This window comes from Anopheles coustani, chromosome 2 (genome assembly GCF_943734705.1).
Source record: "Anopheles coustani chromosome 2, idAnoCousDA_361_x.2, whole genome shotgun sequence".
In the NCBI taxonomy this organism is placed as follows: Eukaryota; Metazoa; Arthropoda; class Insecta; order Diptera; family Culicidae; genus Anopheles; species Anopheles coustani.
Genome location: NC_071289.1, coordinates 82,351,518 through 82,363,965, shown reverse-complemented (window position 1 = coordinate 82,363,965; position 12,448 = coordinate 82,351,518). Strand labels below are relative to the sequence as shown.

Genomic DNA, 12,448 nt, shown 5'->3' with positions numbered 1-12,448 from the left:
ACTGTTATTGGATTATAATTATTGTGCGACGATGTTTGTTTTGCAAACGCGATTGATCGCAACACATCCGTTCAAAATCCATTTAAACAATCCACTATGATACGATGTTTACCGACACAAGTGAAGCTAATTTTCCTCGCGCCAGTTTTTGAGCGTTTGTTCCGGTGTTTCCATATCGCTCATTTGCGGTATTTTGGGTAGACATAAGCCTCGCTTGGTTATAAAACAACTCAGCATATTGCCATTGTCCTCATTTCGTATCCCTAGCATGATTGCTACAGCTGTACAGCTGAGGCTATCTATCAAAGCCTCATGCTAATTGGTGGAACCAAGTGGAAATCCTCAAATTTGTTGAGCAGATGAGTTAGTAAACATTCGTGTTGGATATAAACTTAGATACTCTAATTCAATCCCGTTCGTTTGCTTTTGTATGCATGTTATTGAGGTTAATTGAACCTGTTTTCAAATGGCAAACAGTGTTACGGAAATCATCAAATTGATTTTCCGCCTCTTGTTATGTAGTTGGCAATTTTATCGGAGCATGTTGGTTGCTGGTAGTTTTCCTCTGTATATACGATAACAAAGTATAGGTACTATATTTTTATTATTTTCGAAACATTTTTCCCATGTAAAGGGAATAACCCATTAGCACAGAACTAAAGTTAACTATTTTTAATCATTTGATCCAGATGGCTTATTACTTATAGTGTAGTGTGTCCACCATTGGATCGCTGACTAATGTCTTTTCCTTTTTCTCAAATTCTCTTTTTCTTTCCCCCTTCTTCTTCTTCTTCTTCTTCTTTGTAGGTGTCGGGAATCGCCAAGAATCCACTCGCCGGACTGGCCGCCCTTGGACTGGCTGGCGCGATTCCCTCCAACACCGGTGGACTCAACCCAACTGGTAAGTATTTACCCGTTTCGCACAGCTTGGAGCGGAACCGACTTTCCGATCGACCGCGCTCCGTCCGCGTACCCGAACCTCCAACAGCAGCCCGTCAGCACTAAACCTAATGCCCTCCAATATATACCCCACGCAGCTCTCGCCGCATTGGCCGGTTCTCAACTGCGAACCAACAACAACCGCAACGTAGCCCCAGTTCAATCGCAATCCCATGAAATGACCGTGCCAAACGACCTGATAGGCTGCATCATCGGCAAGGGCGGCACCAAGATCGCCGAGATCCGCCAGATCTCCGGCGCCATGATACGCATTTCCAACTGCGAGGAGCGCGACAGCGGCAACACGGACCGGACGATCACGATCACCGGCAATCCGGACTCGGTGGCGCTCGCCCAGTATCTGATCAACATGAGGTAGGTGGCCCGCTCTCGATTCGATTTGTGCGCTATGTTTACTCGTTTTATACTCTTTACGCATATATCTTCCGAATATATACAAGTATTTGCGGGTTCTACTCGATGATTTCCGGCGGGGATGCAAACACATCTTCTCCATCGAAAGCCCTTGACCCCGGATCGGGTCGGAGAGCATTAGAAACCTTACCACGGGACCATTTTCGCTTCGGTCCGTGTTTTTGGTTGCAACTAAACACTACGAACTATCACTAAGTTTCTTCGCTACGATTCTCTTCCCCGCTCTTTCTTGTGTGTGTTTTGTTACTTACATCGTGTTAACGAACACTCCCGTCGGTCTGAGATCCCTCCGCGATAGACACCCCGTTGCCTCTGTCCACCTCCGACGGCTCTCTAGGAAACATGTTGCTACACGTCCTCTTTACAACTTTAGGATACAGTTGAAGGATCCCTTGGTTTCGCCTCGTTCGTTTCGATTATTTTCCCATGCTATCCTGTCCCTTTGGGTTTTTGATTTGATTGTTTAACGTTTGCCACGAATGTAAAGACGACGTACGACGACTTCTCATCACCACCACCACCACCACCACCACTACAACCACCCCGCCATACTCTTATTACCATATGTGTTACTCCATTAACCGACGCGAAACACTCTTGTCCTTCTCCCAGAACCTTGAAGCAACCTATCACTTCCTTCCGATTAAGATCGATCCATCAGAAGGCGCGCGCGTTTGTGTGTGTGTGTATGTGTGAGCGCGCGCGTTTGACATCCCTTTTCCTTATGACCGCTGCTGCTGCTGCTGCTGTTGTTGCCGTTGCTGCTGCTGCTGCTGCTGCTGGAAATCATCCTTCCTCCGTCCGTGATTTGTGTCCATTTCCTTGGTGATACATCTTGTATTAGGTTGCGTGTGCTTTAGTTTTTTGGTTGTTCCCGTTCTAACCTCCGGTGGTGTACAGCACTGGTTTTGGTTGACTACCCTCCTCCATTCGTTTCCTGCCTGCCTGTGAGACACATCGCGCTGTTTGTGATGTCCCACCTTGTCCGCCCACCTGTCCGCCCACCATCCATCCGTCCGTCCGTCCGAGCCCCATTACCGCGAGAGAGAAAGTCTGCACACACATACACACATACACACACCAAACCTGTACGTCCCCTGATCCGAAACCGCAATCCTGGCCGCCGTCTACAACCCTCCAGCGAATGCTTCAGCCCTTTGTTTTCCAATCCAAATTGGGAACGACACCCACCACGTCCACCGCCATTATCCGGTTTTCCCATCATCATTATTACCACCCAAGCACCTTTACTAACTTTAACTTGCCGTTGCCCTCGTCCCCCCCCCCCGGCGCCCTCGATCGTTCCACGCGAATGGAAATCTATGGCTAAAGGTGGTGGAAAAAGGCTTCATTAGTGAAGCTGGGGCCGGTATTGGGAATGAAGATTGATGGAAAAGTGTCATTTACGGTTAGTGAAAAATATGTGCTCGCGCAATTTTTTGAGGCCGGCAGAAAAAGGCTACTTTTTATGGCAATTTCATTTGAACACGGTATATATTTTTTACAAAACGTTTTGATGGGAAATAAATACGTTTATGCTGTTTAGCAAGCAACATCCTGGCGATTGTCCATACAGATTTAAAAGAGAAAATCTAAAATTGAAGAACAAAAACAATATCAAGGCCTTTTGATTTGGAAAAGCTTGAAACTTCAGAAAACAAATTTGAAAAAAAAATATATATATAACTTCAGAATTAAATTTTTCGCTCTAAGTATGTAATCAGGTTTTAAAATATGTACTTGATTTATTTTGTTCATGGTATCTCTACAGTTCATAAATCAAGATTAATAAAAGCCACAGTAGCATAAACAATCAATTCAATAAATTTAATTAAAGTAAGAAGAACAGCTAACAAATAAACTAAAACAAAACAGGATGCAATTATGGAGATGAATACAGAATTACATTTGAAAAAAAGTTCTAAGAACTATAATTAACACCTAATGGCGTGGGTTTAATAATTTCTATCAACGTTTAACATCATTCGCTATTACGTATTACGCACTTTAACACGTTCCGTACCAAGCGTTTTAGCACAATTTTTAGTACAATTATTCAAATTACAATTTGTTTATAATATTTGTTAAACCGATTGTTTTCGAAGGCCAAGCAAAAACTTAGCTTCCCAAAAATTTATATAAAATATTATAATAATTTTTATGTTGCATTTTCATTTATTTATGGGTCGAAAACTTTTTTGTACTAAAACTGCTGTCACCCATATTTGGGTGACGCGGTACGGAACGTGTTAATATCGCGTAAATGTGAAGCATACCTTTTTTCACGATTTAATTGCAAAATGACAGTGAATGTAGAGCATTGGTTTGATTCCATTTTGAAAGGAAACAATCAATCGAAAGCTTGTCGTTGTTTACAGCTTTGTTTTGGCTTGAAGCCCTGTTATGCGCATGGAGGTTATTGATATTTCGATTTCAATAGAAACAATAATTAATAAACCGGCGCCATACATCCACCCCCCTGCAGGTGGTGAAATATGTGTGCCATTTTTGATGTTTTCGTTTGCCAGCTTCACAACCGTTCGCATCGTATGCATATTGCATATTACAATTAACGCCTTATGCCTTATACTCTCCGCATATTGTTGAGCAATAATGGTTGCCATCAATAATGAACGGTTTCATTATTCCCGGCTTTCCTCGCAGCTGCGCCAGGATTGGTGGAAAACTGGGTTGAAACATTTAATATCGTCCATCGTGAATCTCATTTCGCCCGCCCCCCCCCCCCCCCCCCTCCCAAAAGCAGTCGAGCCACACGATCCGAGAAGCTGTGTAAAATTGGTATTCATGAGTGTGTTCTTGTGGTTCCCGTGTATTATTGTTGTAAAATAACTGCTAACCTATTCGTCCTTCCCATTTCCACTTCATGGTGAATTTCCTAAAATCTGAATAATTTCCACCACGTGACGTCGGTGATTGGTGGTAAAGTTCGTGTCCTTCCCATTCCGATCTCGGACTCCTCCCTTGGGCCAACACACACATATTATCGGGGAGCCCCACGATTTTCCTTTCCCCCCCTCACACACACACTCATACACCGGTTTGCTGAATGCCGTATCCGTCCGCCTCCCACTTCCCGATGGTATGTTGTTCCGCTGAATGTTACTAACCTCCGTGCGAGACCGTGTGTAAAGCCGTGCCGTCAACGTTCATCCACTGTAATGTTGTGTAAAACAATGTACTAAACTCATGCCACCGGTGAATTTCCCCCAACCAAACCATCCACGAGGAAAAAAAAAAGAAAACCAAACCAAAACCGAGTGCACGTGTCCTGGCCTTCCTTTACACTACACCATTTTGTTCTCAGTCGCCTTACCTGCCTGTCTCTGTCTCTTTTTTCTCTTTTATACCTTCTAACCCCCCCCGCACACACACACACACACACGCACACTCAAAACGAACCACCACCAACCCACCCCCTCTTAAACATACCCCTTTTCACTCTCTGTTTCCGTGTTTCTGCAAATGCTACTCAACGATCCTTCCGTCCGTCCGTCCGTCCGTCCGCCCGCCCGCCTATGAATATCCTTTACACGAATCTCTCTCTCTCTCTCTTTCTACTCTTTCTCTCTCACTCTCTCTCTCTATCTCTCTCTTCTCAAACCTAACAAACTTCCTCCTTATCCTCCCACAGCGTCGAACTTCAGAAGGCGAATTTAGGCGACGAAGCCGGCGCGGCAGCGGCCGCCGCCACGGCGCAGGTGGGCGGCGCGCAGCCGGCCACGGCCGGTATCGTGCCGCCGTCGGCGGCGGCCACGGTGGCGGCGGCAGCTTCGGCAGCCGCGGCGGCCGCCGCCAACTCGGGCGTGCCCGGGGCGGGCGCGACCGGGACGAGCGCGGTCGCTGCTGCCGCTGCCGCCGCCGCCGCGGCCTCGAACCCGCTGGCCTCGGCCATCCCGCTGGCACAGCTACTGTCCAAGCCGGGGACGCTGAATGCGCTCAGCAGCCTGTCCGCCCTCGGCAGTCTGACCGATCTGCTCGGCAATCTGTCCAGCGGGGCCGCGGCAGTCGCGCCGATCCAGACGACCGGCGTCAATCGGCCCAAGACGACGCGTATGCGCTCGCCGAACGCCAACAACACCATTAACGGCGACAGCAGTAAGAAGAGCGAGCGCAACAAGTTCAACCCGTACTAAGCGGGTGTGTTCGTGGGGACGACCCCGGGGGCAGGGCAGACCCAACCCGGCAGCGGGCTGGAAAGGAAAGGGCACTCTGAGGTCACTCAACGGTGGGTGAAAATGCGAAGAGGAAAGAAGAAACAGACACATGATTGAGAACACAAGTGTGTGAAACAGCAAGTAGACAAGTAAGACAGTTAAGGCAGAGGAGTATAGCGGAAGGAGGTGGGTCGCACACCACCCGAGATTTTTCCAGCAGTGACACCCAACACCCACCACCGAGATTCGAGTGCACGTGACAAAACCGCACCGGAAGCCTCGCGTGTGTGTGCGTGTGTTACAATATTCAAACTGTACACTTTATAAACCGGAAGGATTTATTTTAATTTTCATTTTCTAATTAAGTTTTAAGAAACCGTGCAGGGAATGACACCAACGTGTGAGGTCAGAAAGAAAAGGTCATCCAAAGGAATGGGGACGCAAAAAACGCGACATACGAATTATTCGGATCCTACGTTTTTATTCACCGGAAATAAATCGTACACCCTCGAAATAGCGCTCCGGACATCCGGGATCGGGTATCCCGTACATTTTTTTTCTGTTTCGATAAGGAAAAGGTCCAAGCTACCACAATTTCTTCCACCATTTTTAATTGTGGTCCACGCCGATGTTGGCCAACATCCAGCGTCGCTATCGCGATGGGCTTTACCAACTGCTTCGAACCTTCCTCCGGCCTGCCATAAATAGGATAGCGAAAGGAGAAAAACTCTTGCGGACGGGGGGGGGGGGGGGGGGGGGGGGGGGTAAGGTGGAAAACTCCAGCCGGAAATAGAACTTAATTGTGCAGACATGCGAACGTCGCTAGCACTTAGATGCCGATCAGGCTGACGACGATGATGATGATGACGATGAAGGGGGTTTTATTTTTAAACATTTATTCGATAAGGATTTTAAAGAAACTTTCTCCTACCAATACTCTCTCGCAGTTGGCTGCGCAGGATCTTTACGTCTTTTTTAAGTATGTTCGGTTTGGTTCTCGCTTCCAATTCGGTTCCGCGCTGGTTTTTCCGATTCGTCCTGTCCTGTGTAGTGTTTATATTTTCGTCGCAAAAGAAAAAAACTCGGGAACGCACGGTCGCACCCTTGCGCCATTTTATGCGCTCCTTTTCCTGCGAGCACAGTACGTGCAGATAGATCATACACACACACACCAGACATATCGTTGACTCGGAACGGTGCAGGTTCTCTGCTGCCGTTGGCAACACGGGAACATACGCGGGAAAAACTAACAAGAAATGGTAGCGCAAGGATGGAACCCGCTCTCGCGTGCTTTGAAGGTGAGAAAACGCAAGCGAAGGAACGAAAAAAAAACACCATCACGCGACAATGTGCGGATAGGAATAGAACCGAGACGGCCGTCTACAGACCCAGGGTTCTGGGTTCTACTGGGCCAGGCTGGGTGGAGCTGTGACTTTGGATGGATTAATTTTAAACCATCTGCAAACTTGCTATCGTGCGCTTTTTTTTCATCGTTTATTTGCCATAGATGCAGCATCGCCGCAAAAGGCTTAAAATAGTATCCGCGGAGCATCCTCCAAATACTCCTTTTTGAGCTGAGATTTGGCTGACTGGCTGGCTGGCGGTAGGTAAAGGATTTTCCGACTGGGGGAGGAGGAGGGCGCACCCTTGTTTTAATCCGAACGGGAAATCTCCCGAGGAAGGCACACGGCTGGCTGGGAGGACACACACACACACACACACACACACAGTTTTGTGCGTGCGCGCTCGGGGTTTTCCATCTCGAAGATCTCGGATGTATAAGTACATAGATAGATAGAGCATAGAAGATAGAAGAAGGTTAGGTTGTACGGTTTCAGTACCAGCTCTCTATCTCTTTTTTCGCTTTACGACTAGCATCAAGTCGCTCTCTCACTCTTTCTCTCTCTCTCTAGTTCGCCAACATCCTCGTCGTACTATCTTGCAATACCTTTCGGGAGGCAAAATGGGTGGGGGGGGGGGGAAGGAACCTAAAATCTGCATTAACTGCGGCGCAACCGGGCAATGCAATCTCCCTCTGCAGCGCGACGAAATGATTCGAATTTTAATTTCAGATTACCCGCTATTTTTAAGTGGTGTGTTAGTTCTGCGTTAGTTACCCTTTCGTGCGGTAGCGTCGACAGAGGGACGGTGCGCCATTCGGGTGCAACCGGCGCGTCAGAAGCAATCAGTCAGTCTGTCAGATGCAGAAGACGGTGCGCCAAAGCTACAATGACGATGCCTCGGCAGAATGGGACGAGGTTCTCGGGTTCTCGATTTTATTCACTCTTGAATTAGACTCTTGCAGCGACAACCGTTTTTTGGCGCTTCTTGGGGTCCGTTTTGTTTGTTTTTTTCCTCCCTCTTGGAACCGACGTTCCTGTGCTGGGGTTTGCACTATACTGCGCAAGGAGATAAATTTAAATCTTAGGGCTTGCCATTTTATTTCCCTTTCTACCTTCAGTCAGAAGGTTAAATGGCATTTTTCCTTGCTCCGGAAAATTCCAAACTGGCGTTCCCGCGCAGGAATTCAAACATAGTGCGAATGTTCTTCTCTTGTTTCTAGCGACAATTGGTATAGTTATTTTTTCATTATCTGAATCGTTGCCAGTTAAAGATAGTTAACACGTTGACTGGCACGCTATTTTAGTACAGATTTTTAGTACAATAAGTTTTGTTAAAATTTGGTCATCAAATTTAATAAAATTTATCAAACGCTTCCCAAAAGATTATTTTTAGTTATTATCATAGCCTACTGCATAAGTCCACTACTTTTCTAGAGTAAAAGGGCTGATGACTAGAGTTGTGTAATTCCGATTCAGATTCATGAATCCCAAAGATTCATGATTGTTAACACGTTGCGTACCAAGCATTTTAGCACAACTTTTAGTATTTAAGTACTTTTAGTACTTTTAGTATTAAATTACAATTTGTTTATAATATTTGTTAAACCGATTGTTTTCGAAAGCCAAGCAAAAACTTAGCTTACCAAATAACTTATTTAAAATATAACTATAAATTTTATGTTGCATTTTCATTTATTTATGGGTCAAAAACTTTTTAAAACTAAAACTGCTGTCACCCATATTTGGGTGACGCGGTACGGAACGTGTTAAAGGGAACAGGAAATTAAAGCCAAAAAACTGGGAAAAGACACCTTTTTTTTTGTCGCTTAATTGTCGCACACCAATTAAAAAACCCAGAAGATTCGTGAAAGATTCATCAATGTTTTAAGATTGAAATCGCAAAGGATTCATGAATCATTCTGAATAAATCTTAGGTGAATGATTCCAATGAATGAATCTCGCTTAAAGATTCATAAAGCACAACTCATTCTCGTCTATCAAAGCGTGAAGCTCTTGATTGCACCTGATTTATGGTAATTTTTTTTTCTTTCGAGGAAAGATTGTGTGACTTTAACTCGTACCTCGAATAGAAACATGTTAAATATTAAGCGGAAACATTTGTTCTGCGTTATTTGTTTGATGGAACTTGGTATTGTAAGTTCTCAAGGGATTTTGTAAATTGCTAGAGGAAATAGCATAAAAAAAGTGTGGTTAAGTTGACCAATAAACAATGTCCCTGTCCGCGTTTACCATAACTTTTCCAAGGATGAACCGAGCAGAGAGAAATGCCAGCGCAGTCGTTTGCTTAAAAAACTACTTTCTTCAATTCAAACGCGAATCATTTGGATGTTCCTCTTGGAGCAGACGCACGATCATGATTTTTCCTACGTGCGTGCCCCCCCTCGGCGCATTTGTGTGTGTGTGTGTGTATGTGATGGCCCGAAGACATAGTACAAATTTCCTTCCCACGTGTGTGGCGCACCGAGATTTGAGTACTCGCGTAAAATCGCATCTGACAGAGAGCGACAGTATCACGACATAAACGATTTAATAACCGAACCGAACACAACCGTGTCGCCCATCGCAGTTCTATGTTCGGACGGAAAGCAGGAGAAGGCAGCGAGTACGTAAGCCATGATCTAACGACATTGTTGCGCTAGTTAAGTACCGATTAAGTGGAGTGGACATGGTCATGCAGGTAGAGAAACAGCGGGAAAAGCAAGCTAACAGCAGCAAATTGGAGTAATATTCACTTAATTATGTAGGAATGTAGGCTTAGCCAGTGTTCTTTTTTAAAAGGGAAAACAGGAAGAACGATTACTTGTTACTATCCTCTAGTGTAAACACACTGTACTTTCTACCACCACTCCCCCGCGACACTCAGCGAAAGAAAAGCAAAAATCCCCGTTCAGGAATGGGAGTATAAAACATCTTCGATTTGCGGTTAGCTTATAAGTGACCATAATCAGTAATGCTATGTATTCCTTCTCGGTCACCCGACACACAAGTTTTGCATCTCTCACCAACAACATTTTTAAACACAACTACACGCATACATACGTGCAAACAATTTATCCACGTTCTTAAATGACCAAACTCATATATTGTCCATGTAATCACAACCCTACGATTTACTTCAGTAACCGGATCGGAGGCGGAGTGCACCCGTGCTCTGCCTTCGGAAGCCAAAAAGTGTATCACATCTCTTAAAACAAACAAACAAACATGTAGCATATAATATATTAAACAATACCAGTAATTAATTGTTCAAACATTGATAATGAAAAACGAAAAACGAAGAGACATCAGGCAGAGTTTTCTCCATTTCTCCAAACCGAGACGAATTTTAAATAGAAGTTGGACACGGCAGCAAATTCGGATTCAGATTTTTAAGTACAGATGTAGTACGTTGCTAGAGGCAGTTTGTGAAACGATTAATATCCTTATACCTACTTCCAACAATGTGTAACCGTAAGCAAAACGGGGGAAAGGCGAACCAGAATACAAAACAATGAAAGACGAATAAAAGAATAGATCTTGAGTTAAGCCCAACTGAAACCGGCCGGCAGTTTGTAGTAGTGAGATTAGTCTGTAGTACTTTTACTGTTATTTTTGTTGTTGTTTGCAGCGCGAAGCGGGAAAAAGGGTGCACTCACTAATGCGACTCCTGATTTCAGCGCCTTCGACAACGCACTTCGGTTCCTGCATACCAGCGCGGGAAAAACAGAAATGCAACGCAAATTCGCCTTCTACAACGAAATAGACTGGGAATTTCCTCCACGTCACCAAACAAAACAAAAAAAAACTCCTTCATACTCTCAACTCCACCAAATTCCGACCGTTCCGACCTTCTTCTCTACACCACCTCAAAAAACAAAACGCCACCAATGTTCCATAAACTTTGAGTAATGTGCATACGCCATCCATCCATCCAGGATTAATCCCAGGTTCACCACCAATAATCGACCATTACTTTCATGTCTTCAGTTTCATAACTTTTACAACCGACACGCAAACATTATAACCCAATCAGTAACCATCGACGAAGCGGTCCGATACCTTATAATTACCACCACGCAACCATCACCAAAATTCCTCATGGTTTGTGCGGAGATAGTGCGCAATAACTTCCTTGCAAAAACGGGAGAAAGTAAAGAATCAGAACGACAGCTAGTAAAATCCACCGACCTGCTCTCCTTTCCTACCGCCCGCCCGACCGCCTGCCTGCCAGCGTTTGTTGCAAAAACCATTTTCACATATCACAAGAATGTCATCTCCAAATCCTCCAAACTAACATCACCGCGAAGGAAAGGGTAGTAGATGTAGATCTGTGGTCGTAGACACACAATCCCCTCACACCAAGAAATCCGAAACCTTCCCATGAATATAGCTTCCTGTTGTGTGTGTATATTGTTATTTGTCCATTGGTTCTTCCTTCCCACCTTCCTTGTGTTTTGGATCTATCCGATGTCATGAAGAAATTCAGTGGAAAAGTAGAAGTAAAAATTGGATTAGGATTTTACCAAATTTATCCAACCAGGACCCAGGGCAAGGAAAATGAAGAATGCATAGCAAATACCAATACACCACTTTATCCAAAATCTCGATTTGTCGACCATTTGAGCAAACCATATTGGAAGTTCACTCGAGATCCGAAACATGCTCCATTCTGTTATATCCCATTTTCAAAGCTAAAAAATTGCATAAAACTTACAACCGAGCAAAATGGGTCAAGTGGGGGATACTTGTTTTATTGCGTTACCATAGCCTTAACATTGTACCATTGTTAATGGTAAAAAAACACGGAACATGTAATTGTGGTTTTTTTTGCGAACGTTCGCAAGTGATCTCTAACAGATGTCCGCGTAGATGTAGATTTAGGGTCCGCGACAGCCGAGCGGTAGCGCCGGTTAGAAAAATCGACCCATAAGCGCCGAGGCTCACCACCTCGACGGCGTGGGTTCGAATCCCAACCGAGACCGGACCCTCCCCTGTACGAGAGGACTGACTATCCACGTACAACAGGGAAACAAGTCTCGTAAGCCCTTCAGGGGCAGGCATGACCAAGAGGTCGTTACGCCATGAAGAAGAAGAAGATGTAATTGTGGTTTTTTTTGCGAACGTTCGCAAGTGATCTCTAACAGATGTACATCGCCTATCAAATGTTTACCTACATACCTCTTTCACCTACTCTATACCATCGATCGTGTTCGCCATCATCATAACTTTCATCGCCATATTTCATCCATATTAACCTCAATGTGCAAAACAAAAAAACAAACGTTTCCTCTTCCTATTTTATAGCGTCAGCCAACAACAACCACCACCACCACCACCACCTGTCCAACCAAATACCGAATGTGCCATAACCAAAACCAAACCACAAATCGTATGTCCAATAGTTCACGTACCGCCAAACTAAATACAACCAAACCAAAACCCATACTTATCATGAACTGTTCCCGGTAAGAAATTACTTTTGCCATATTTTCTGTTACCCTTTTGCGTATGGGTTTTTTTTCTTCTTCATAATTACTACTATTTCTACTCCACTGC

The 12,448-nt window shown here is 44.8% G+C and overlaps 1 protein-coding gene across 3 annotated transcripts in view; it reads left to right on the top strand.

The window, feature by feature from the left end:
- Positions 1 to 12,448, top strand: part of LOC131267357 (poly(rC)-binding protein 3) — a 68,683-nt gene that overhangs the window by 52,839 nt on the left and 3,396 nt on the right. The window contains exons 8-10 of one of the 3 annotated variants that reach the window (XM_058270217.1): positions 808 to 901; positions 1,092 to 1,314; positions 5,027 to 6,098. In XM_058270217.1, the coding sequence (XP_058126200.1) occupies positions 808 to 901; positions 1,092 to 1,314; positions 5,027 to 5,528 (819 nt within the window). In that variant the 3' untranslated portion in view covers positions 5,529 to 6,098. Of the gene's footprint in view, positions 1 to 807; positions 902 to 1,037; positions 1,315 to 5,026; positions 6,099 to 12,448 lie in introns of those variants that run through there. The other 2 variants (XM_058270216.1, XM_058270218.1) reach the window with 2 other exon arrangements.